The following is a 27,629-nucleotide window of genomic DNA, read 5'->3' on the forward strand; positions in this document are numbered from 1 at the left end:
AGAACTGAGCAGGTCGAAATAATGAACACAAATTTGTGAAGCTTGCATTCAATTGTCACTCCCTGTTTCACACAAGGACCTTCCATTTCCCCAGTCACAAAGGGATTTATAGCTGATTGAAAAATAATTAATCATCCCTGTTAAGGTCAACCTTGTTATTTTATTTGCCACTAAATAGGCACTAAATAAGTGCCAAATATTTATCCTTTTGAGATGGGAAAACTTGTTTTTTAGTAAGTTGATGACAGAATGTTAAAATGAGGTGAAATCTAAAGTTTTTGGGGGACTAAGTTACACTTCTCAGAAGGCACTACATTTGTGGAATGACCTTACTAGTTTGCAGCAGTATGTTTGTAGAGTTCATGTTCTCAACAAACCAATGCCTTCAAGTGAACCAGGAGGTTCATGAACTCGAAGTTAGCTCCAGGTAGAAGTTGCCCTTAGAGTCAACTTGGCTCTACCCCTAGAAAGGATGTAACATGCAGTACTATGCATTTACATTTTGGACATTACTGAATGAGACCTGTCTCAGCTATTGATTGCCACCAATTACTATGTTTCCACGGCGCTCTGGTTTTCCACTAGTTACCACAGCCACAAAGTCAAAATGGGCTTTTTCGTAGAAATTCCTGAAAACCAAAATGTGCTTTTTGATCTTAATTTAAGGCTAGACGTAAGGTTAGCAGTGTGGTTAAGGTTAGGTTTAAAACATATTTTTAAGAAGATACAGTTTAGAAATAGGCGGGGATTATGACTTTGGTAACTAGTGCCGATCCACGCGCGTGGCGTGCCACAGCACAATTCCGACTCGAGATCAGTGATTGGCTTGACATAATTATCACATTTTCTATTGGCTGTCTGTCTTGTAATTTAGTACCATGTGCGTGCAACCAAGTTACACAACAGGAAATAAAGTAACAGTTTTGAAGAGTAGCGGTACCAGACTTTGTTGCACCGCACACGTAGAAGTTGGCCAAGCCTTTGAATAGTGCCTGCAGGGAAATATGGAACCTGTAAAAAAAGATGCGAAGACGAATCCATCGGCAACAGCTAATCTTTTCTCCCATGTATTCTTCTGGTAAGTCAACAACCTTCGCCGCCGGGTTATTGAAATGAAGCTGAGCTAGGCTCTACAGATAGTCGTTATCGTTTTTACTGAAACAGTGTTACTGTTAGGCTATTCGAAAAATCTTCGGGCAATTTTAGTTTGAGAGGTTAAACGATTTGCTGTTTAATTAAATTAGGTATAACGTCATAATGAACCCTTATAACTTAAGCACTAGTCTGGTTTATAACCTAAAGTGCGTTTTATCCATGTAATTCCATTGTTTCCTCCACTGTGAAATCACAATTTCCGGTTGATTCATCCAGTCTTGGATTATGTATGGTGCCAAATAAGATTCCAGTAATTTATGAACCAAGAATATTGTTTGCGCAAACTAGGCTATTAATCCCAATCTCGTTTGTTTCGGATACACTCAGAGGTAAACCTCTGCGAGAAGAGAAAGGATGGATGCCTTGTTTTGAATTGAATGAGACAATCAGTGCTTTATATTTACATTAAAGACGCGCTCCAGCAATTTTTTTTTTTTTGTCGTTGACTTTTCCAGTTGAAAAACAATACCCCACCCCACGTATAAATACAGTAATGTACAAATGGGTAAAACAAAATGTTTTGCGCAAAATCGTTTTTTTTTTCAGTGCAAATGAGCTCAAGAGAGTAGAGTAGGTATTTAAAACAACATTTGCTGTTTGCTAAGGCATTTGCTGACAATTTGTACATTTTACATGCACAGTGCACACAGTTGGGTACTCAAGCATTTGCAATAAATGCTTTTTACGAAGACATGCTACCAGTAGGCCTATGTCACAAATAGAGTAGATCGTTTACTGCAGTGGTTCCCAAACAGGGGCCGCGAGGGGTCTGCAGTGGGGGCTTGGAGTAGTGGGAGATGAGGAATAAACCAAAACTTGTGAGAATTGTTTTTATACAATCTGTCTTTCAACTTACTCTTGAAAGTTGTAGTAGTATAATGCACAAGGTGCAACTTCGAAATTGGGTAGTGCATCAGCAGTTTTCCCTCTTGTCATTGCAGACCTTAGAGCTATTTATAACTTGTCAGAAATGTCCAGGTGACTATGAAAGTAGTGATGGGGGAAAAAAAATGATACCTACATAATTTAGATTATTTTTGATCTATCGTTTTGACTATCCCAATATTATTTTTGTGCTAGTTTGCCTTAGCTGTACCAAATCTCCAGTATTTTTTTCCCCCCTTCATAGCTTTGCTATCTTTTAAAAAAGGGAGCCAATTAATTTCACCACTTTTTTTTATTTCCATGACAGATCAAAACTCGTTTTCTCATAGCTCTCTCTTGTCCCTCTGCAGCAGACATATAGTGAGCAATATGTTTGGAACATGGTATCACAATAAAATCGCAGTATTGAATCACAATGCATATCATATCGGCACCTAAGAATCAGGATAATATCCTATCGTGAGGTCCCTGGTAATTCCCAGCCCTAGATGAAAGTGGGGCATGAGTGAAAAAGTTTAGGACGCACTGGTCTACTGCAGGGTTTCCCAAACTCGGTCCTGGAGCCTCCCCGAGTGCACTTTTTCTTTTTTCTTTTCCCTATCATTACACAGTGGTTCAAATAACTAACTCATCATCAAGATTGTATTATTTGAATCAGCTGTGTAGTGCTAGGAAGGAAAAAAACGTGCACCGACGGGGGGGCCCCAGGAACGAGTTTGGGAACCCCAGGTCTAGTGCATGCATTGCCCTGCTCATCCTGAATGTAACACTACATGTATTAAACACCTTTCCTCATCTCTACCTCTGTTCTCTTCCCCTTTTCCATATATTCTCTCTTCCCTTTTTCATTAGCTGGATAAATCCTTTGTTCCGCATTGGATACAAACGAAGGCTAGAGGAAGATGACATGTACAAAGTGCTCCCAGAGGATGGATCTGAGAGACTGGGAGAGGAACTACAGAGGTATGGCAAATGTATAATTCTGAACCAAGACAGAAGTGGCCTGTTGAATTGTGGTTAATTAAGCCCAAACATCACCTTAAATAAAACGTAATAGCGGAATCGCCTTCAAACCAGTTGCTTATCGCCCACCTGAGGATGTTTATCCTACCACTACTATACACCAAGCATATCATGAAAGCCATATCCTGTTGGCTGTTTATCCTTTGATAAATGGATGGAAAGGAGTTGCTGCATTTAACATGTCCTTGTTAATATTTTACATGCTGCCTGTCCTGTCTGCTTTCAAGGACAGTTATAAAATGACCCAATAAAAGAAAGCATGCATACCCTCCTGTAAATGATGAGGGGGGAAAAAAATAGTGTTTCAGCATTTCACCAAGACATTGTCAGTATTCACCTATCCAACCTGGCCTCAGGGAGATTTGTAGGATTTGGAATGTACATTTGTCTCTCTCCATTTAGTATATGTTACCTTACAAAATGTAATAATGGTTGTACCACATCAAACAAATTGGATGACTGACTGTATCAAGCATCTTGGAGGGCATATAGTATTATACATCTTTCTCTGAGGCCAGGCTTCTTGTTGAATTGTTAGCATTTGTGGCTAACGTTAGTGGCTAAAGCAGCAGGTTAGGAGTATTTGCTTAGCAGGTATGGGGAAGTTAAGTTGAGGTTAGGGGAAGGGTTAGCTAAAATGCTACAGTTGTCCCCGATGTGACTAAAACATGCAACCTTTGAGTTGCTGGACGGACCCATGCTCCCCGACCTACTTTTGTTTCTGTCTTAAGTAACCGGACCATTATTCTATTCGCAATGTAGCGTATCATACTAAATGGAGGTACACAAATTTAAATAACATATCCTACGTCTGTTTAAATGTGGTCATGCTGACCAATCCGTTGTCTTTATCTAAACAGGGGTGTCAAACATTGCAGGGGGTCCATTTCGGCCCGCATGTGGTTTGAGTAATAAAAACTCTTTTAAAATATTGTTTTTGCAGGTAAAACGACCTCGATATATATTTTAAAATGACATCAATGTCGTTACTTCAGAACTATTTAAAGGTGTTCCATGTGTGATCTGGTGACACATTGGTGTGTAATTAGGACGTCATTCAAGACTGATCTGATATTGTTTATATTATGAACCTTCAGTGAGTTTATCTTTGTGTTACACATTCATACTCTAAAATTCACAGACGGAGCAATGGATGGAGCATGAGGTCAGAATTATAGTTTTAACCATGTTTTGAAGATGCATAGTGTTTGTTTAAAATAACATTGTTTAGATACAGTGGAGTAAAACAAGCTTATTTTGTGTTGTGATGGAGTAAGACAGTTGAACTAAGCTCACAAATCAATGGCTATATATAATTAATTTAAATGTAAAGAAATGGATGTACCAATCTTAGATTGCCCCTTTTTAATTGCAATTGTATCACAATGCAGAATTGAACATCCAGGTACCTCGCCTCCTCAAAACTCATTGGAGAGGACGTGAGAAATCAAGTCATTGAGATTCTCCCAAAGTAAAATGAAAGCCATCTTTCCACAGGCACTGGGACCATGAGGTGCAGAAGGCTGCCAAAGATCTCAGGCCTCCCAAACTCACCAAAGTCCTCATCAAGTGCTACTGGAAACCCTACGCAGTGCTGGGGATCTTTACTCTTATTGAGGTACGTAGAAGAAGAAAAACACGACCTGTGTAAGACTTACCGGTACCCTGCTAGGGAATTAATGATATCTTAGCCATATGTTTTATATATCAAGCTGTGGATTCACCTCATATTTTCTACCTCTCTTGTTCCCCCAATAGGAGGTGATTAAGGTGATCCAGCCAGTGTTCTTGGGAAAGCTGATCCAGTACTTTGAGAAGTACGATCCTGATGATATGGACGCACTGTACGAGGCCTTTGGCTACGCTGCTGGTGTCTGTCTGTCCACCCTGATCCTGGCCGTCACGCATCACCTCTACTTCTTCCACGTCCTGAGAACCGGCATGAAGATGCGAGTAGCCATGTGTCACATGATCTACAAGAAGGTCAGCATAAGAGACGCGTGCCTACAGACTTTTTTTATTTTATTTTATTTTTTTAAACAGTTTTTTTCAAGGTCGTATCTGATGTCCTGGACTTGAACTTGGCTGACTAAAGGATGAGCCACCCTCCCTCTAGGGCACATGTCAAACTCATTCCACAGAGGGCAGAGTATCTGCGGGTTTTCGCTCCACCCTTGTACTTGATTGATGAATTAAGGTCACTAAGTAGCAAGGAACTCTCCTCACCTGGTTGTCTAGGTCTTAATTGAAACCAAAAACCCGCAGACACTCGGCCCGCCGTGGAATGAGTCCGACACCCCTGCTCTAGGGCAGTATTTCCCAACCCTCTCCTCAGGGACCAACATACGTTTCACATTTTTTAAACCTAAACTTGCACACCTGATTCAATTAGTCAAGTGGTTGATGATTTATAGAGTAATTGAATCCGGTGAGCCAGTTTAGGGCTACAACAAAAATGTGAAACGACTAGGGTTCCCTGAGGAGAGGGCTGGGAAACCCTGCTCTAGGGTATGACTGCCTTTCCAAACTGACATGTGGGTATTTTCTTCTTTGTATTGTGACAAATTACCTGGTTATTTATTGAGTTTGCAATAATTAACTTGGTAATGTATGTGTCACCCCAGGCCCTGTGTCTCAGCAGTGCAGCGATGGGAAAAACAACCACAGGCCAAATAGTGAACCTGCTATCCAACGATGTCAACAAGTTTGATGAGGTATGAACCCTGTAATACATTTTTTTTTTCTTCACTTTGCATATTGCTGACTTAGTGTATTAGCAACAGTAGAAAAAACTGTTGAAAATGAACCTATACTTAAGACCTTTTGATCCACTGTGCAGACAGACAGACCCAATCCAATATCAGCTCTGTTACTTCAACCCTGGAGGATTGCATAAGTCGCACAAGGCTGACTGAGTTGTTAACCTGCACGGTGCCAGTCAAAGTAACACTTGAGTTTAAAGTACAGTGCATTTTGATAAAGGTCAGAGTCACAGGCTTCACCGGGCACCTGGCAGACAAATTAACATTTTGAGTTGTTACTCCAGTGTTTCCCAGTCCTGGTTCTCCAGTACCCCCAACAGTACACATTTTTATTGTAACCCTGGACAAGTGCACCTGATTCAACTAATCATGAAGCCCTCAATGAGTTGAATGAGGTGCGTTTGTCAAGGGCTACAACGAAACGGTGTACTGTTGGGGGTACTCAAGGACCACAGTTGGGGAAACACTGCCCTACACGGCTGTTTTGTTGCATATTGTGGTCAATGATTCAAAGTCAAGGAAATATGCTGCTACATATTACTGTTTAGAACATGGCTGAATGGAACGTACAGTTGAGTTCAGTGACTGTAGCATCAAACTACAGTGTAGATGTAACACAGGGGTCTAGAACTCATGGCTTGTGGGCCACATCAAGCTCACAAGTCACTGTGGTGGCCCTTCTGGAGGGAATTTGAGACAACTGATGTACCATAGTCTCCAAAAATCCTGTTCTCGTTTAGAAACACTCACCCTATGAGTTTCAACACATGACCCCACTTGGTTACAGGTGACTATTTTCCTGCACTTCCTGTGGGTAGGGCCTCTCCAGGCGGCGGCCGTCCTGGGGCTGCTGTGGGTGGAGATTGGCCCATCATGCCTTGCAGGCATGGCCGTCCTTGTCATCCTTATGCCAACGCAGACCATGTTCGGAAGGCTCTTCTCCAAGTTCAGGTAACACACAATGTAGATGGGAGACTGCGCTTAAGATTTTTCGTAAGTCACTCTGGATAAGGGCGTCTGCTAAATGACGTAAATGTAAAACAAGCAGGGAGGTCAGTGAGTGCCTTTTCTTGCCCAGTATGAAACCCAATGAACATACCAATTGCTTTGTAAACTGATCTTTGGCCTGCTTTTATGATGTGTAATGATTATCCCTAGCATAGACTAATCCATGTGAGGGCCTAACCCTAGTGTGGGCCATGTGAGGGAACAATTGGCTGACTTGTCAATAAACCAGGTTTGTCTATGATATGTATGTATGTATGTATGTATGTATGTATATGTGTGTGTGTGGTCTTTTTTTAACCTAATGCAGGGATCATCAACTAGATTCAGCTGTGGGACTTATTATATATATTTTTTTCCTTGAGCAGATGGGCAGGGGGCTGGAAAACAATTACAAATTTGTAGACTGCAAATTGGCCGCAGGAAGCCCAAACAGATATATTTGACAAAATCATAGTAATTTGAAACCTTACTTACATTTGTATACAATCATAAATGTATCTCTCTTATGCGTGGGAATACTTTGGAACAGATTTCCCCCCCAAAAAATCACTTGGATCTGGGGGTTGAGGAACCCAGACCTAATGACTGTCCTTTCCTTGCAGGAGTAAAACTGCAGCCTTGACTGACAATAGAATACGCACAATGAATGAAGTGGTGTCTGGAATCAGGATCATCAAAATGTATGCCTGGGAGAAGCCCTTCTCAGCACTGGTCAATGATGTCAGAAGGTAAAAGAAAGTATAACATTGAAGATTTTTAACTGATCCCACTGCACTGAACAAACTCAATATTGAGATGGTGTTAGATTTGTAGATATTGTTACTGTAATAAGGCTTACAAGCGCTATTGTCCAAAGCCCATTACAGATTTGTGAAATGTGTTATTTCAAGATTTCTGTTATCACCCATGATTCATTTCAGCTGGTTGTCCTGTTAGGATTGCTGACGCGAGTGAAAGTCCCATGGTGTGTTTTAACCAAAGACCTTCCTCTTCTTGTCATTTTTCTGTGTTGAGGAATCGACACCAACAATGGCTTCTTGTAATGTTTATTAAGGAAACACTAACTACATTGTCTCTTCTGAGGGTTTGTCCAGACATTTTAGATACTCAATGCATTGTCTAGATAATCTTACTTTGTGCCAAAGTACCATTGACACAAATGTATAAGTTATACAAACATACAATTGTCAGTCAAATCGACTGAAATCCTACTGATTACCACCCAAGCCTGAAAAGGGTTATACTGGGGTATTTTGAAATACCCACGGTATGATTTTCAATACTGTCTATATATATATCGATCGACCCTGGGTTTATAAGCGCGGATATCGACACTGCCGCAGGAGCATGCTTTTGCTTCGGGCTAGAAGGTCGAGGGGTCGAGACCTGCTCCTTCCTTGTTTCATTACATTGGTGTCAGAAGTGATCGGACCTTGCATCCATGACAATGCGTGTGCTTTGCTGGTGAGCGCGTTCCTGTAAGACGTAGAGTCGCAAGCTAGCGCGAGGACGCGCTCTTTGAAAGGAGGGAATAGTGTAATGACCCTGGGTTTAAAAGCGCGGATATCGAATTCACACCTGTTTGCCAGCTAAACGTATAGCTACAAGATATTTAACTTTTAATTCTCTCCAACTCAGGGCTCCAGCTATGTATTTGGTTTGCTAGCTAAGTGGCTAGCCTGCAAGATCAAGCTTCTTGGTTACAGCAGAGACAATCCCTTCCTGGATCAAGAACCCTGTTGTCTAATATTTGTTTTGTGCGTGCAGCAAGCCTTAAGATGGTTGTACAGCTTTATGAGCTGGGGTGTCTGTCCTTGCAATTTGTTTATGTTGACTTGGACTTGTTAGCATTTAGCAAGCGTCCGCTATGGGAATACTCTAGTAATTTGTAATTTTAATTGTTATTTTTTTTACTGTTTTAAAAAGAAATGGTGCCCCCTTGTGTGCACTGTGTGCTTCTGTATGGTACGGAAGCGACATGAAGATCTAAATCTGAAAATCCGCCCAACCCTACTTTTCATAACCACCACTATTACCTGGTGTGGTATTGCTTAGTGGGCCTCTGACACACAACCACCATGTACACTAGGTGTACAAAACATTAAGGACACCTGCTCTTTCCATGACATAGACTGACCTTTATTGATGTCACTTGTTATATCCACTTCAATCAGTGTAGATGAAGGGGAGGAGACGGGTTAAAGAAGGATTTTTAAGCCTTGAGACAATTGAGGCGTGTGTGCCATTCAGAGGGTGACTGGGCAAGACAAAATATTTAAGTGCCTTTTGAACGGGGTATGGTAGTAGGTGCTATGCACACCGGTTTGTGTCAAGAACTGCAGCGCTGCCGAGTTTCACGCTGAACAGTTTCCTGTGTGTATCAAGAATGGTCCACCACCCAATGAATTGAGGCTCTTCTGAGGGCAAAAGGGGGGTGCAACTCAATATTAAGGTGACCTTAATGTTTTGTACACTCAGTGTATACTACGATGATGTCCTAAAATGGACAACGGATCACAGAGCTGGCACAAAGCCACTGGCATGTTAACAGGTGTCGACAAGCTCTGTCACAGCTTCTCCACCTCAGAGCTGTGACATGGACCTGCTACTACTATCCAGTCATAAGGTTGTCTAAATCTCTGTCACCTGCCTGTTAGTATAAGGAGAACAAGGTGCCCATGGTTTTTCCCAGTGATATAAATTGCTCAGATTGAGTATTTTTTATAAAGGGCTACATAGGGATTTCTCATGCAGTGGTTCATAATGTCACTGAGTGAATCTGTGGTGCACATCAGCTCTGTTTGAAGTCTGGACAGCAACAACCTCTCCCCACGCAACAGGACAACCCCTGCTCCTCTCCCTTTGAATATCCATGCATGTTTACACATACTCACAGGGCTAAGGTAAGTGGCCAGCCGCCAGATGAAGTGATCAAAGCCATGTTATCAGTGTATCCTCTTCCCGGTTTTCATGTAGCATCCCCAGGCATATTTATATGCAGACTTGTTTCTCTGTGGTCTTCATCAGAGCATATGTATTGAAATGCTTGTTTGTTTGTTACGGAACACCTCCCCCCCCCCCCCAGGGAAGAGATCTCCAAGATCATGTCGAGCTCCTACCTGCGAGGCCTCAACATGGCCTCCTTCTTTGCGGCCAGTAAGATCATAGTCTTCATCACCTTCACCGTCTACGTCCTCCTGGGGAACACCATCTCAGCCAGCCGGGTGTTTGTGGCCGTGTCTTTGTACAGTGCCGTCCGCCTCACCGTCACCCTCTTCTTCCCCTCGGCCGTAGAGAAACTGTCTGAGACGCTCATCAGCGTCCGCAGGATCAAGGTATTAAAATGCATGTGAGCTTCTGAAATGGTTGCATTCTCCAACGGAGTTTTAGTATTTTATTTGTGGTATATGGTAATGTTTTCCTGGGAAGCACACAGCATCTGTAGTTAATCCAAGGTAGAGATGCTATGACGCGTTGTCCCTCGCTAAAAAGACTCCATGTGAAATGAATCCCATTCTTTCTTGGGTGGTTTTAACCCAACAAGTTGTTTTGGTTATTGTGCATTACTTTATGCATTATCTCTGACAGATATGTAAGTATTATCTCTTAATGTGTGAACCATGCAATACCAGAGCTCTCCTGAAGTTGTGCAAGGCTCGTCTTCTGCACGAGTTGGCTTCTGACCGTGCAGGTGTCGTCTCTGCGCTGGGTTCCTTTTTTTTTTAGTTAATTTTAGATGTGCTGTCCTGACAGTTGCCTGGATGCCAATGTGAAACACAAGGCCCAGCTCTGGCTGATCCCCTAAGATTTATGTAATCCTGTCACATTATCATGCTTTATGATCAGTGACTGTAAAATCATCATGGGACTTATCTGGGCCACAGCCAGGCTTTTCATTACTGTATGTCATCTGCTTGTTCAAAGCCAGGGACGTAACAGGCATCATTGCGATCAAGATCCTCAAGTTGTTGAATGTGTCATCTTGATCCAACACGATTGTAAACAAAGTCTCGGGTCCATCTCGATGTGGCGGTGTTGTTAACATAAGGAGACATGGCTGTATATCACTGTTGAACTCTTGGTGAACTATTGTTTCCACTCTCACAGACTTTTCTCCTGCTGGATGAGATTGTGAAAAGCAACCATGGATTCCTCCAGGAGGAGAAGCAAGAACCCTCTGTGGAGATCCAGGACCTGATTTGCTACTGGGACAAGGTGAATGTTCAACTACTGCCATCCAGACTCCTAGATACACCTACAGTACTGTTTACTGCTATCACAAACACCTTTATTACAGCTTGATTTTGTGTGTGTACAGTGAGCTCAAGGTATTGGGACAATTGTATTGTTATGGCTCTCTAATCCAGCACTTGGGATTTTAAATGATACAGACTGAGGTTAAAGTGCAGACTGTCAGCTTTAATTTGAGGGTATTTTCATTCATATCGGGTGAACCACTTAGAAATTACAGCACTTTTTGTTCATAGTCCTCCCATTTTAGGGGACCAAAAGTATTTATAAACAAATTCACTTGTGTATTAAACTTGTGAGTCTACAAACGTGTTGGATGCATTTGCTGTTTTGTTTTGGTTGTTTCAGATTATTTTGTGCCCAATAGAAATTAATGGTAAATAAGAATATAATCTTTTCTACATGAATGTGGATGCTACCAAGATTATGGATAGTCCTGAATGATTTGTGAGAAAGTTAGCTCATACCCCCCAACATGCTAACCTCTCACCATTTCAATAACAAGGCTGGTTAGCATTTGTATATTTATGCATTTTGGAGCTCACTCTTTTATAATAAAGTCTAACCTGAAATGACCCCTCTCTCGCTCTGTACAGAGTCAGGACGCCCCGTCTCTCCAGAACCTGTCACTCACAGTAAAGTCAGAGCAGCTCGTCGCTGTCATTGGACCTGTGGGGGCTGGAAAGGTCAGAGGTCATGTTTCTTAGCTTGGTGTGCCAGCCTATTACATCACTGTGTGAGGACCGCCAACGTAGCGAGAGGGAAGTAAGCCAACTGGAATATTTATTTAGCTACAGTGTGAATCAGAAACCGGTATTGCAGGATGTGTAAACATTGAGGTTTTCTCCTCTTACTGTGACATAGTGCCTGCCTTTGTGTACACTGTGTACAAAATTTCATGAATACCTGCTCTTTCCATGACAGACTGGCCAGGTGAATTATCAGGTCAATGCTATGATGCCTTATTGATGTCACTTATTAAATCCAACTCAATATCGGGAAGGTGTTCCTAATGTTTTGTACACTCAGTGTATGTTCTTATCAAGCTCACATTTCCCACAGTCCTCTCTGCTCAGCACCATCCTGGGGGAGCTGCCTCACGACAAGGGGGTGTTGAAGGTCAAAGGTCAGCTGACCTACGCCTCCCAGCAGCCCTGGGTGTTCCCTGGAACCATCCGCAGCAACATCCTGTTTGGCAAAGAGCTCCATCCTCAGAAGTATGAGAAGGTCCTGAGAGCCTGCGCCCTCAAGAGGGTAAGACACACTGAATGGAGCTCTCATGGTATTTAACGCTGGGAGATTGCTAAATGCAAGGATTGGTGAAGCTCCATTGTGAACGTTGGCTCTCTTGAACTTTGACTGCAAAGAGCATCAGACATTTGGCTATAGGTGGTACGCCTTTCATCAGAGCTGTCAACACTCGTACATGAACACATGCAAGCTCTCAGTCCCCTCTGCCCTATTGAACACAATGTGAGACTAGATTCACGCTCTCACAACCACATCCCATGAAACGGACATCTGCTCTAGAAACACTTCCTCTTTGATCGGAGGACTGGACTTTCAGCCACACATTCACTTGCCATGGAGAACACTTCAAACACATGGTGATCTGTAATGTCACTTCCCCAGCCATGCACTCTGTAACACTGTCCTCTTTCACTGTGTACAAACTGCATTCCCTCTGTGTGTGGAAGATCAGGTCCTGCACATAGTCATTATGGTCCTCCTGTTTGAGGGATTGTGATGGTTGTGGATCCTATTAACCCCTGTCGTCTCTGTTGTCCCTTCTGTGTTCAGGACATGGAGCTGCTGCCAGACGGGGACCTGACATTGATAGGGGACAGAGGAGCCACCCTCAGTGGGGGACAGAAAGCTAGAGTGAACCTGGCCCGGTAAGACCACAGCTCCACTTCATACCAGAGTAGAAATGAGTTGAGGTACATTCAATAGATGAATATCCTCCAGTCTCTATCTGAAAGCCTTGTTGTGTCTCAGGGCTGTGTACCAGGATGCTGATATCTACCTGCTGGACGACCCTCTAAGTGCTGTGGATGCTGAGGTCGGGAGACACCTGTTTGAACAGTGAGTGAACCACAGTTTCAGCTAAACACGTTTTTTATTTTTACAACTGAATAGAGTGATGCAATAGAATAATACACTGATAGGACTTTGCTCTCAGTACACCGTCTCAACATGACTGTAAAAGAGCAAAACGATAGAAAACACAACCGACCGGGCACACACTGGTTGTTTCCAAGTCATTTCAATTAAGTGACGTTGAACCAATGTGGAATAGATGTTGAATTGATGTCTGTGCGAGCTCAACCATTTTTGCAGCAGCATAATCCTCACTCTCCTTGTCATTTATAAGGGGTCACGGGGATTGCCACAGGGTAGCTCACCAAGTCTAAACATTGGCTAAGCAAGGAAATTACCTCATTGATCATGAGCAAAGCATACAGCAATGTGTTCCTCTCTTACTGAAGTATGTAATACAGTGGATGAACTACTGACTTACTGAAGCATAAACTGGAATATGTACAGTACTTCCACTATTGTTCTGGGGTGTTATGAAGCATTCTGCTCCTGTCCCCCAATCCTTTGTTGGTGGCTGGTGATTTATCTGGCAGAGTAGCGGAAAGTCTGGAGCGCTCTATTCCTACCTCCCTGAGGTCTCCATCAAAGCAGCCCTAGCCTCTGGAAGGCAGGAAAAGGAGTGGTGCTGCTGCCACTGTCAGGCACACAAGAGCCCTACTCTACCTTATCCTGTCACATGACATGGTCCCCTGAAAGTGTTCATAATGGAACCAGCAGGGCAGTGATGAGCAGTGGGCTGCACTTTTACAAAAAGCTATAACGCGATTGAAATGTGTTCTAACCATTGTAAGAGTAAATCTGTGTTTTTGGTGTGGATGCTGTCACAGAACTGCCAACATGCACGCATTTTGCGTACCAACAATGCAATTCTGTCCATGTACACAGGCACGAGATCCGGGTTAAAAGTACGCAGAAATGAATAGGTCCTCAATTTATTTTTCATTTTAATAAAAAATAAATCCACTGAGTAAATCTAACATCCCGATTCTCGAGCTGCAACACACAGACATGTACGGAGTTTTTGTCAACGGACATGGCGAGTAATACATCATTATTCGAAGTAGCCCCGTAAACACATGGACAAATCCCCTTTCGACTCCTTGTGTTGTGGAAAGGTAACCACTAATTGTATCAAGCTAACGTTAGCGATCATAAGATGGACATTCAGTGGGCTCTGTGGTGCCAGTGTAGGTTCCGTCCCTCTCTAAGCCCCAACCTGGGCTCGAACCAGGGACCCTTGCACACATCAACAATTGACACCCCACGAAGCATCGTTACCCATCGCGGCACAAAAGCCGTGGCCCTTGCAACGCAAGGGGAAACCCTACTTCAAGTCTCAGAGCGAGTGACTTTACTGATTGAAACGCTATTAGCGCGCACCACCGCTAACTAACTAGCCATTTCACATCGGTTACACCAGCAGTTCACTCGCATTTGTTAGTGAAAGAAATTAAATGCAAATACGAAAAATAACTGGTCGCATTTGTGCGAGTATGATATACATTTAATTATGCGTCCCATTAGTTGTATTTTCCACGTAACGTTACGAGGATCACACAATCTCATAGACTAACTGTAATTATGATCCACGTCACAAAAAGCATGACAAAAGTATAATCAAAAATAAACATCTTGGCATTAAATGGAGTCGGGAGTTTAGAAAAATTGCGCAATGAATAATGAATGAGTGTCCGTTATCAGCTATAGAGGCAATGCTTCTAAAATGCCTTTGCACTAGATTTTAGATTTGATAAATTACGAAAATCTGAAATTATGTATGCACTGCAAAGAAATACAATAGGCACCTTTACATAGGCTGCAACACTGGCCTCTTCTAGCGAACAGCGTTCAGATTCCCTTTGTGGTAGCCTACTTAAGCTTTGTGTAGCTAGTTTGCGGTCTGTGTCGATGAGTTCATCTTGTTTTAAAAAATGGTTTTGCTTTTAGTGTTGATTAGGAACCGTGTCTAAAGCCAATAGTTGTGAGCTGGCCCTAGTGATTGGCCCTGTGTGTCACCTATCAATCTCCAATTTGCCCATGTGAGTCTGGTACTCTGAAAAGTTGGGCAGGGTTGGCAGGTCTGCTGTCATCTGACTGTCTCCTGTCTGTCTCTCCATGTGTGTCCAGGTGTATCTGTGGTATTCTGAAGAACAAGCCCCGCATCCTGGTCACCCACCAGTTGCAGTACCTCCAATCAGCCGACCAGATCCTCGTCCTCAAGGAGGTGTGTTCCTGGCAGGGTTTAACATTCCACACACACTTTAAGACCACATAGGAGCACACATGCACTACCCTGTGCTTACGTTAATGCACCTGCACTGCAAGCAGGGGGGAGATATGTTACACTGTAAACACACATAGGAACACCTGTATAATTGCAGACAGACTTATACATTACATACAAACTCCAGATGTTTGGTGGGGTGTGACTTTCGTGTGTCTGTTTCAGGGTCACATGGTGGCAAGGGGGACGTACAGCGAACTCCAGCGCTCTGGGGTCGACTTCACCTCCCTCCTGAAGAGGGAAGAGGAGGGGCCACAAGCCCCAGGGGCGGAGACTGAAAGCCGCTCGCCACGCAGCCGCACCCTCTCGCAGAATTCTGTGGTCTCCCACACCTCCTCCATACGTTCTGTTAAAGACGGAACTGAACAGCTTCCGGTGGGTCCCGCCCACTTCCAGTCGTTTGATACAGTCACCAGGAGCATTTTCACCCTGTGTCCCTGATGATATTTTGTAGCAAAGCAGTGAGTGAAGAAAGTTACCTGCGTTTGCTCTTTTTTTCCACAAGAAGGCAGTGCGTACAAACTTTTAGTAGAAGTTTGCCAGAAACAGCAAAGTCCGTCACACGCAATATCTCAGACAGCACTGACCCGATTTTTGACGACACTTGGGTGAACGATGTCTTGCCATAGAGATATGGAATTTACACTGATTTGGCCCAAGGTAGTAGCAATAATAATTTACTGAAATTCTTTAGTCACATGCTATATCTCAATTGGCCCGAGAGAGGAGGGGGGGGCACTGCATCATTCGTGGGGGACAAAGTGTTTACTGTTGCCTTGTAATTTTAGTAGAAGCTATGCAAGCCACAGCAAAGTACATGTCGTACTTGCCTTAAAAAAAAAACAAGTTCATTTGTATCTTGTTGACATGCTCAGATTCCCCAACACAGGGGTTGTGTAAGTTCTCAACTTCCCTCGTGCTTGAACCTCTACAGAGTTTCTCCTACAGAGTGCACAGAATGACTCACTTAACATTGTTGCACAGATGTCATTATTTGCAGTGGCCTTAATGAATAACCCCCAATAAATCCTATGATGTTTGTGTGTAATGCAGGCAGAGCTTGTCCAGACAGTAGTCGAGGAGAGCCGCTCGGAGGGGACCATCGGCGTCGGCCTCTATGTCAAGTACCTGAAGGCAGGCGCCAACGTCCTGGTGTTGATAGGAGTTGTATTACTCCAGTTCCTAGCTCAGGTAATGACATCATAACCCCAGTACAACTACATGGTCAAAAACAGCACTAGTAGTGTAGAAGAAACTAAATCTGACGACTTCATTAAATGATATAGGTCTCCTAACAGACTTGTGTTTTTGTGTGCAGGCAGCATATGTTCTACAGGACTGGTGGTTGGCATATTGGTAAGATGTTTTTATTTCACTGTTCATTTCCAATCGAGCAACTGTCATGTTACCCTTTTAACATGCTGTGTTGGGACTGGCTCTCTGCTTTAGCTCTGTCTCCTCTGTGATTGACAGGGCAGGAGAGCAGGAGAAGCTCAACGTTAACGGCACTGTGACCGTCCAAAATGGTGTCAACGTCACTGAAGAGCTGAACCTGGATTTCTACCTCGGCATTTATGCAGGTGAGAGACAGTGGAAACCCTACTCTGTAAATTGTTTTGCTACTCTTAAAATAGTGTCATGCAGGCTCTTTCTTCCTCCATAACCTTTGTGTTACAAAATGTGTGCTTCAAAATGTAACATCCTAAAATGGGAAATCTGTGTTTTCAGGTTTGACTGGAGCAACTCTCATCTTTGGCTTTGCCAGGAGTCTGTTGATGTTCAACGTGCTGGTGAAAGCTGCTCAGTCTCTGCACAACCGCATGTTCAACTCTATCCTCCGGACACCTGTACGCTTCTTTGACATTAACCCAATTGGTAAGCCATGTGCAAACTGGAACATATAGGGAAAGCGATTTTCTGTTGCCACAGTTTTGTGTTGAGAGATGCTGCATTTGTGTTTACTTAAGGTCAGACATAATATATCTGTAGACAAAGAGAGAAGTTTTTAAATTCCTGGTGTTCTCTCCTCTTGTGTCCCAGGAAGAGTCCTCAACCGCTTCTCTAAGGACATCGGCCAACTGGACGCGGCCTTACCTTGGACCTTTGTGGACTTCATTCAGGTGAGCCACGACACATTTTGGCCCTGCATCTTCACAAGGTATTTACTATTCGATCACCAGTTAACCGGTTCCCTCTCCTGGTTATGTCTTTGGGGATCTTTTTCTGAGTAGATATTCCTGCAGATCATCGGTGTGATCGCTGTAGCGGCCTCCGTCATACCCTGGATCCTCATCCCATTGGTTCCTCTTGTCATCGTCTTCCTGTTCCTGAGACGCTACTTCCTGCAAACGTCACGAGATGTCAAGCGCCTGGAATCTACCAGTGAGTGCCAGTGGCCTTTTTTGCTTTATAGTGTGCGTGCACATGGACAGTAATCAGTAACCATGTGTCTCTCTGCAGCTCGGAGTCCAGTCTTTTCCCACCTGTCCTCGTCCCTCCAAGGTCTGTGGACGATCCGAGCCTTCAGAGCCGAGGAGAGATTCCAGAACACCTTTGACGCTTATCAAGATCTGCACTCAGGTGGTTCTCCTTTCAATGCTGCCTTACTTCCATTTTGTTTGTCTCCAATGGTTCTAAGTACATTGGGTAGAATGTATACATGTTATTAAATATAATTCTCAAACAGTGTCTGCTCCGTTCTATAGGAATATAACTGAATCAGTGTCTCTCGTTTCTCAGAATCCTGGTTCCTGTTCCTGGTCACCTCTCGCTGGTTTGCCGTCCGCCTGGATGGCATGTGCGCTGTCTTCGTCACCATCACCGCCTTTGGCTGCCTTCTGCTCCGAGATCGTAAGAGACAATGGCACACAGAGCCAACACAGTTACAGAGTACACTTGGGCTGAAGGAGGTTACGAAAACTACAGCTTGTTGCCAGACCTAGAATAGAAATGATTGAACATTGGGTCTAACTAGTGTCCTGTTTGTTTCTCTTCTGGCCTTGTTAGAGGTGGAGGCTGGATCTGTTGGCTTGGCATTGTCCTACGCTGTGACTCTCATGGGGATGTTCCAGTGGGGTGTACGGCAGAGTGCTGAGGTGGAGAACATGGTGAGACAACCCAGATATGTAGAGGAACACCTGTATTTACAATCAATCCCTTCCTCAGAGATGCTACATGCTTTACAAACCCACCAGAGAACTTAGTCTGGAAATATGTTGATTGATATGTGTAACCCAGTTCTCAGAACTATTAGTGGTGACTCTGAAACTGCCTCCTGGTCTATTTGGCCTTTCATCTTGTTCATGTTGGTATTCATGGCAGGATGGAATGTTCATCCATAACAGCTCTTTCAAGAATCCAGCCTGAGGGTTTTCTGTTTCTAAATGCCGCTCTCTAAAGTGCTTTTAGTTTCACGTTTTAACGTACTGCACAAGTACAGTGGAATGCCTTTTCTTGCAAGCTCTAAACCCAACAATGCAGGAATCAATGTAGTACTAAAAATAACAGAACAAAAACATGAGAAATAGAAATAAGAAGAACATGAGAAGTCAGTAAGCTATATTCGGGGTCAGTCAGTTCCAGTACCATATTTACAATGTGCAGGGATACTGGAGTGATAGGGGTGGGGTAACTAGGCATCAGGATGTATGATAAACACGGTAGCAGCAGCTAATATGACGATTGTATTTGTGTGTGTACAAATTAGAGGTCGACCGATTATGATTTTTCTACGCCGATACCGATTATTGGAGGACCAAAAAAGCCGCTACCAATTAATCGGCTGAATGTTTTTGTTTTATTTGTATGTAAAAAAAAAACATATATATATATATATATTTATTTAAAAAAAAATACATACAAATAAAACAATACTGAATGAACACTTATTTTAACTTAATATAATACATCAATAAAATCAATTTAGCCTCAAATAATAAAACGTGTTCAATTTGGTTTAAATAATGCAAAACAAAGTGTTGGAGAAGAAAGTAAAAGTGCAATATGTGCCATGTAAAAAAGCTAACGTTTAAGTTCCTTGCTCAGAACATATGAAAGCTGGTGGTTCCTTTTAACATGAGTCTTCAATATTCCCAGGTAAGATGTTGTAGTTATTATAGGACTATTTCTCTCTATACGATTTGTATTTCATATACCTTTGACTATTGGATGTTCTTATAGGCACTTTATTATTGCCAGTGTAACAGTATAGCTTCCGTCCCTCTCCTCGCTCCTACCTGGGCTTGAACCAGGAACACATCGACAACAGCCACCCTCGAAGCAGCGTTACCCATGCAGAGTAAGGGAAACAACTACTCCAAGTTTCAGAGCGAGTGACGTTTGAAACGCTATTAGCGCGCACCCGGCTAACTAGCTAACCATTTCACATCGGTTACACCAGCCTAATCTCAGGAGTAGATAGGCTTGAAGTCATAAACAGCGCAATGCATTGCGAAGGGCTGCTGGCAAAACACACGAAAGTGCTATTTTGAATGAACGCTTACGAGCCTGCTGGTGCCTACCACCGCTCAGTCAGACTGCTCTATCAAATCAGGCTTAATTATAACATTACACACAGAAACACGAGCCTTAGGTCATTAATATGGTCGAATCCGGAAACTATCATCTCAAATAAAACGTTATTCCTGTTACATTGCGCAATCTTCAATGTTATGTCATAATTACGTAAAATTCTGGCAAATTAGTTCGCAACGAGCCAGGCGGCCCAAACTGTTGCATATACCCTGACTGCGTGCAATGAAAGCAAAATGACACAATTTCACCTGGTTAATATTGCCTGCTAACCTGGATTTACCCTGACTCTGTTTGCAAGAGAAGTGACACACTTTCCCTAGTTAAATGAAATTCATGTTAGCAGGCAATATTAACTAAATATGCAGGTTTAAAAATATATACTTGTGTATTGATTTTAAGAAAGGCATTGATGTTTATGGTTGGAGCAATGTGTACCTAAGCGATTATATGCAACGCAGGACAGGCTAGATAAACTAGTAATATCATCAACCATGTGTAGATAACTAGTGATTATGATTGATTGATTGTTATTTTATAAGATAAGTTTAATGCTAGCTAGCAACTTACCTTGGCTTCTTACTGCATTCGTGTAACCTCGTGGAGTGCAAATGTAAAGCAGGTGGTTAGAGCGTTGGACTAGTTAACCGTAAGGTTGCAAGATTGAATCCCTGAGCTGACAAGGTAAAAATCTGTCGTTCTGCCCCTGAACAAGGCAGTTAACCCACCGTTCCTAGGCCGTCATTGAAAATAAGAATGTGTTCTTAACTGACTTGCCTAGTTAAATAAAGGTCTAAAAAAAGAAATCGGCCAAATCGGCATCCAAAAATTGCTATTTCCGATTGTTATGAAAACTTGAAATCGTCCCTAATTAATCGACCATTCCGATTAATCGGTCGACCTCTAGTACAAATGAAGTGAGTGTGTAGAGTCCTGTGAGTGGGCATAGAGACTAAATTAAATACAAGGGTAACTCAAATAATCCATGTAGCCATTTTAACTCTTTAGCAGTATTATGGCTTGGGGATAGAAGCTGTTCAGGAGCCTGTTTCTGTCAGACTTGATGCACCGGTACTGCTTACTGTGCAGAAGCAGAGAGAACAGTCTATGGCTTGGGTGGCTGGAGTCTTTAATGATTTTCTGGGCCTTCCTTCCTGGATGGCAGGGAGCTCGCCCCCAATGATGTACTGGGCTGCTTAAAGAACCCATGCTAGTACAAAAGCCTGGGCTGTATGACTGACATGGTGCTTTATTCACTGTCCTCAGATGACGTCAGTGGAGAGGGTGGTGGAGTACACAGAGCTGGAGAGTGAAGCACCCTGGGAAACCCAGAAGCGTCCTCCTCCTGAGTGGCCAAGCCAAGGCCTCATCACCTTTGACCGGGTGAACTTCTCCTACAGCTCAGATGGACCTGTGGTCCTGAAGGACATGAAGGCCATGTTCAGGCCCAAAGAGAAGGTTGGCATCGTGGGCAGGACGGGTGCAGGGAAAAGCTCCCTGGTATCGGCGCTCTTCCGCCTGGCAGAGCCAGAAGGCAGGATCTACATCGATGGAGTTCTGACCTCTGAGATCGGCCTTCATGACCTGCGCCAGAAGATGTCCATCATACCTCAGGTAACTACTGTTGGTGGGTCTTCTGTGGCTGCTCTGTCCCTTAGTCCTTCTGAATGTAGTAAAGGAAAGGCTTCTAGTTCAGATATGGATCTGTTAGAGCTTATTACATTTTTCTGCTTGTGGCCCCCCTCTTCTGCAGGACCCAGTGCTTTTCACGGGCACCATGAGGAAGAACCTGGACCCTTTCAGCCAGCACACAGATGAGGACCTGTGGAACGCTCTCCAAGAGGTACTGCTCCTCAGACTCCTATTGATGCAGTAACGAGATATACTCACACACATTTACATACAGGTTAATGTGTGCTTTTGGTGGCATCGGGGTCTTACTCCAGTAACTGTTTCCTCTCCAGGTCCAGCTGAAGTCTGTGGTGGAGGAGCTGCCCAATAAGATGGAAACGGTTCTGGCCGAGTCAGGCTCCAACTTCAGTGTGGGTCAGAGGCAGCTGGTCTGTCTGGCCCGAGCGGTCCTGAGGAAGAACCGCATCCTCATCATCGACGAGGCCACGGCCAACGTGGACCCCAGGTAAAGAGCTTCCTCACTCACTCACACGTACGTTGCCATGGAGGACCTCCCGTCTGTCCTTTAGAGCTGGGCAGCTGACATGCTTTAATGCTGCGTTCATAGCCAAGTGGGAATGTGGTATTTACCACATATGACTGGGAAGAATCCACTTGAAGGCCCCTCCAACTGGTAATTACTAGTGGGGAAACTGGTCTATCATCCCTGAGCTCTGACTTTTCTCACATGCTGACCTCTGACATCCCCTACTAAGGAAATTCTTGATAACAGCATTTTTGGAAGTTAAATGAAACAGTAAAACATACTTAAAAAAATAAAATAAAAAGCAACTTAATAATATGGTTTTCGAACACTAATTTGTTTACAGGCATGATGGCTGTAATTTTAGTTTGATGCAACCGATGGTCAATTAGCCACTCGTCTTTTCTCAATTAGTTGAATGCATCCAGCTGGAAATTACCAACTTCCCACTTGGTTATGAATGCAACATAAGACTGGGAGGCATCTAGTAGTAGACAAGTGTGAGTGTTTCTTTTTCCCAGCTTTGTCCTCACCTGTCTGTTTGTCTTGGTTCTGTAGAACAGACGAGCTGATCCAGAAGACAATACGAGACAAATTCAGGGAGTGCACCGTGCTCACAATCGCCCACCGCCTCAACACCATCATAGACAGCGACCGCATTCTGGTGAGAGCGCTCCACAGTTACACAATGATCACCCAACTGGGTACCTGTCTACTCTACAGTATTCTTTTTATATACACTACTGTTCAAAAGTTTGGGGTCATTTAAATTTTGTACATTTTGTAAAAAGATGAGGCCTGTAATTTTCATCATAGGTACACTTCAACTATGACAGACAAAATTAGAAGAAGAAAAAAATCCAGAAAATCACATTGTAGGATTTTTAATTAATTTATTTGCAAATTATGGTGGAAAACTTTTGTTATTCACCAAATACTTATTTATCTCAATACTTTGTTATATACCCTTTGTTGGCAATGACACAGGTCAAACGTTTTCTGTAAGTCTTCACACACTGTTGCTGGTATTTTGGCCCATTCCTCCATGCAGATCTCCTCTAGAGCAGTGATGTTTTGGGGCTGTCACTGGGCAACACGGACTTTCAACTCCCTCCAAAGACTTTCTATGGGGTTGAGATCTGGAGACTGGCTAGGCCACTCCAGGACCTTGACATGCTTCTTACGAAGCCACTCCTTAGTTGCCCGGGTGGTGTGTTTGGGATCATTGTCATGCTGAAAGACCCAGCCACGTTTCATCTTCAATGCCCTTGCTGATGGAAGGAGGTTTTCACTCAAAATCTCACGATACATGGCCCCATTCTTTCCTTTACATGGATCAGTCGTCCTGGTCCCTTTGCAGAAAAACAGCCCCAAAGCATGATGTTTCCACCCCCATGCTTCACAGTAGGTATGGTGTTCTTTGGATGCAACTCAGCATTCTTTGTCCTCCAAACACGACGAGTTGAGTTTACCAAAAAGTTATATTTTGGTTTCATCTGAACATATGACATTCTCCCAATCCTCTTCTGGATCATCCAATTGCTTTCTAGCAAACTTCAGACGGGCCTGGACATGTACTGGCTTAAGCAGGGGGACACGTCTGGAACTGCAGGATTTGAGTCCCTGGCAGCGTAGTGTGTTAATGATGGTAGGCTTTGTTACTTTGGTCCCAGCTCTCTGCAGGTCATTCACTAGGTCCCCCCGTGTGCTTCTGGGATTTTTGCTCACCGTTCTTGTGATCATTTTGACCCCACGGGGTGAGATCTTGCGTGGAGCCCCAGATCGAGGGAGATTATCAGTGGTCTTGTATGTCTTCCATTTCCTAATAATTGCTCCCACAGTTGATTTTCTTCAAACCAAGCAGCTTACCTATTGCAGATTCAGTCTTCCCAGCCTGGTGCAGGTCTACAATTTTGTTTCTGGTGTCCTTTGACAGCTCTTTGGTCTTGGCCATAGTGGAGTTTGGAGTGTGACTGTTTGAGGTTGTGGACAGGTGTCCTTTATACTGATAACAAGTTCAAACAGGTGCCATTAATACAGGTAACGAGTGGAGGACAGAGGAGCCTCTTAAAGAAGAGGTTACAGGTCTGTGAGAGCCAGAAATCTTGCTTGTTTGTAGGTAACCAAATACTTATTTTCCACCATAATTTGCAAATAAATTCATTAAAAATCCTACAATGTGATTTTCAGGATTTTTTTCCCCCCTCATTTGTCTGTCATAGTTGATGTGTACCTATGATGAAAACTACAGGCCTCTCATCTTTTTAAGTGGGAGAACTTGCACAATTGTTGGCTGACTAAATACTTTTTTGCCCCACTGTACATTAGTATTGTCTAGTTTGAGAAACAGACCCCTCACAAGGCCTCTACTGGCAGCTTCATTAAATAGTACCCACAAAACACCAGTCTCAATGTCAACAGTGAAGAGGCGACTCCGGCATGTTGCAAAGAAAATGCCATATCTCAGACTGGCCAATAAAAATAAAAGATTAAGATGGGCAAAAGAACACACACTGGACAGAGGAACTCTGCCTAGAAGGCAAGCATCCCTGAGTCAACTCTTTACTGTTGATGTTGAAACTGGTGTTTTGCGGGTACTATTTAATGAAGCTGCCAGTTGAGGACTTGTGATGGGTCTGTTTCTCAAACTAGACAATACTAATGTACTTGTCCTCTTGCTCAGTTGTGCACCGGGCCTCCCACTCTTCCTATTCTGGTTAGAGCCAGTTTGCGCTGTTCTGTGAAGGGAGTAGTACACAGCGTTGTATGAGATCTTACGTTTTTGGCAGTTTCTCACATGGAATAGCCTTCATTTCTCAGAACAAGAATAGACTGAGTTTTAGAAGAAAGTGTTTGTTTCTGGCCATTTGGCCTGTCATCAAACCCACAAATGCTGATGCTCCAGATACTCAACTAGTCCAAAGAAGGCCAGTTTTATTGCTTATTTAATCAGAACAGCTTTCAGCTGTGCTAACATAATTGCAAAATGTTTTTTTTAATGATCAATTAGCCTTTTAAAATGATACACTTGGATTAGCTAACACAACGTGCCATTGGAGCACAGGAGTGATGGTTGCTGAAAATGGGCCTCTGTACGCCTACGTAGATATTCCATTAAAAATCAGCCATTTCCAGCTACAATAGTCATTTACAACATTAAATGTCTGATCAAATTGATATTTTAATGAACAAAAAATTAGCTTCTCTTTTCAAAAACAAGGACATTTCTAAGTGACCTCAAACTTATGAATGTGTGTGTGTCCCAAGGGCTTGTCAGGTCCTTTGGAGTATCCCTAATGATACACCCATCGATTTACTTACTATATAACTTGACTCTGTTCCCAGGTTCTAGATGCGGGTCAGATCCACGCATACGATGAACCCTACACCCTACTTCAGAACCCTGATGGTATCTTCTTCAAGATGGTCCAGCAGACAGGCAGGCAGGAGGCCGTTGCCCTCCTGCAGTCCGCTAAACAGGTACGTAGCACACTGACTTAACAGAACATGTCTACTTCACTCTCCTACTCTGTTCTCTGGCAGTGAAATAGCTTAATGTTCAAAGTGACATGCTACCACACAGATGTGTGGGAGTTGTGTTCTTGTGTGTCCACCATATACCTCTGGCGTTTCGGGTTGGCATACACTAACACCGGGTGTCTCATCTTGATTCAGGCATACAATAGCCGGAGTCGTCCCAGTACGACCAACGGCGGGGTCGGCGCAGACGGCAATTTGGTCATCTTTGAGACGGCCCTGTAACAACCTGGAGGAGGCTTTGACTGTTGTTTTAAAGCCTGAAGTACTACTCCTCGGAGTCGGCTGGCACTGCAGTCCCATGGCATTCTCCAGTCTACAGAGATCAACAGTGCCTTATCACCCAGCAAAAACTCCATGTTGGAAACTCCATTTGGACAGGAATTGGAATGGTTTGGTCCAGTGTGCCACAGGCTGAGTTGAGTTAAATCCACTTATGCAGTTGTAGGGATTTTTTTTCCCAAGCTAAAAAAAAAGTTGGGAAAGTACGTGGTGGGATAACACTAAATGTTAACAGTCCCTTATTTATTTATTTTATTTATCATTATCCGAACATGCAGTAACCAATCGATTTAAAGTATTAACCATCGAGACCCATGACAATTGATTGTATAATCGTGACTTGACTGATATTTGAGACATACGCAAATTGCGTATACAATTTACAAGAGCCAACATTTGAGGACTCTTTCCTTAGATTCATTTGTGGCCAATTTAATATCCGATTTGAAAGTAAATACTACGTAATGTAGTTTAGTGCTTTCATTTTTTGCAGCAGCAGTTTTAGATTAATCATCTCTGTATAAATCATATTTATAATAAATGTAATTTGTATTCAAAGTAAAAACGTAAGTTATTTAGCCATACCAAATCAATCTCATGTAAAGTGTAACTTTTGTATACCAGTGATGTATTTTTTTTTTTTACAACTTATTTGCACCAGCAGCTCCAAATGCATTATTTACTGTATCTGCTGTAGTCACTACATCAATGTACCAAATAGGGTTTGCGAATGTCTTCTCAATACTCAGGTAGTTTGAATATGAATCCCACTAAATATGTAGTCAAAAGGGCAATTTCTGAGGCAAAAATGTTGCAAATACTGTCGGAGAGGCCGGGGAAAACTGACAATTGGCAGAGAGGTTCGGAACGCTCTTTCTTATTGGTCTTTTAACTAATTTACCACATGGTGATGTCACCATGGAAGGCCAAAACTCTATCCCAAAATAGGCTGAAATTTCAGCCTGTCTTTTCAAACAGCTCTTGCACTACAAGGGCATCATAATTTTCATAATTTCAGTTACTCCAACCTCAGTATGGAAATGTTTTATAAAACAGGAAAATCATGTTTTACTGCACTGGGTTAAGAAATGGTTAGTCATGTAGATTAGAAATGTGATTAGTGAGGAATATTGGGTAAGGTTGAAAAACAAGTCACGCGCCGGATTCGAACTGGAAACCTAACCTAGGAAAATCACGTTTGGCTGCACTGGGACTTGAAATGGCGTATACGGGAGCTTTTCTAGCTTGTATGTGCCTTTTTAAAAAAATATTCAGCATTGATCCTCATCGTCAGGTCTTGTCAGATGAGTTTACATGACTGAATATCACTTCTATTTCTTAGAGTGAATCTAGCCTTTAAAATCAATCTGTAGCGCAGAAGATTCCCATTATAGCATGATTGAAATGTAAAGGTCATTTCTGATTAAGCTGACATGGTGTTTACTTTGAATACAGTCCCCGCTTACGCGGGAACATTGAAATTGAAAGGCAATTGCGCTATAGCGTGGAACTAATGCCATACGGACTAAATAAAGCTCCTAATCGATTTGTTTAATACCACTTTTAAATCAGCTCTTTTCACTATTGCAACCGTTGACGTGGTGAAATGTTTGTGAGGAAAGTCACAGGACTGATGAATGTGGTTTTCCTTAATGTT

The 27,629-nt window shown here is 42.9% G+C and overlaps 1 protein-coding gene across 1 annotated transcript; it reads left to right on the forward strand.

Moving 5' to 3' along the window:
• The first annotated feature begins 778 nt into the window (after positions 1-778).
• On the forward strand, positions 779-27,532 carry LOC106574544 (ATP-binding cassette sub-family C member 4). The gene is made up of 30 exons (XM_014150501.2): positions 779-1,078; positions 2,893-3,003; positions 4,561-4,681; positions 4,822-5,046; positions 5,688-5,777; positions 6,613-6,776; positions 7,436-7,561; positions 9,919-10,168; positions 10,941-11,048; positions 11,681-11,770; positions 12,147-12,338; positions 12,885-12,979; positions 13,083-13,169; positions 15,312-15,408; positions 15,634-15,843; positions 16,522-16,659; positions 16,787-16,824; positions 16,942-17,048; positions 17,197-17,343; positions 17,509-17,588; positions 17,700-17,850; positions 17,929-18,048; positions 18,208-18,318; positions 18,475-18,575; positions 21,265-21,612; positions 21,752-21,841; positions 21,963-22,135; positions 22,712-22,817; positions 25,499-25,633; positions 25,829-27,532. Exons 1-30 carry the CDS (start codon positions 1,005-1,007, stop codon positions 25,913-25,915), a joined length of 3,972 nt encoding a protein of 1,323 aa, XP_014005976.1. The 5' UTR covers positions 779-1,004; the 3' UTR covers positions 25,916-27,532.
• Positions 27,533-27,629: the final 97 nt, after the last annotated feature.

This window comes from Salmo salar, chromosome ssa16 (assembly GCF_905237065.1).
Source record: "Salmo salar chromosome ssa16, Ssal_v3.1, whole genome shotgun sequence".
NCBI lineage: Eukaryota > Metazoa > Chordata > Actinopteri > Salmoniformes > Salmonidae > Salmo > Salmo salar.

Bases quoted from the DNA above. Each gene is read 5' to 3' on its own strand.
- LOC106574544 (XM_014150501.2), top strand. From the start codon at position 1,005: ATGGAACCTGTAAAAAAAGATGCGAAGACGAATCCATCGGCAACAGCT. The intron at 1,079-2,892 runs GTAAGTCAACAA...CTTTTTCATTAG, and splicing joins TTCTCCCATGTATTCTTCTG to CTGGATAAATCCTTTGTTCC. The intron at 13,170-15,311 runs GTGAGTGAACCA...ATGTGTGTCCAG, and splicing joins GGGAGACACCTGTTTGAACA to GTGTATCTGTGGTATTCTGA.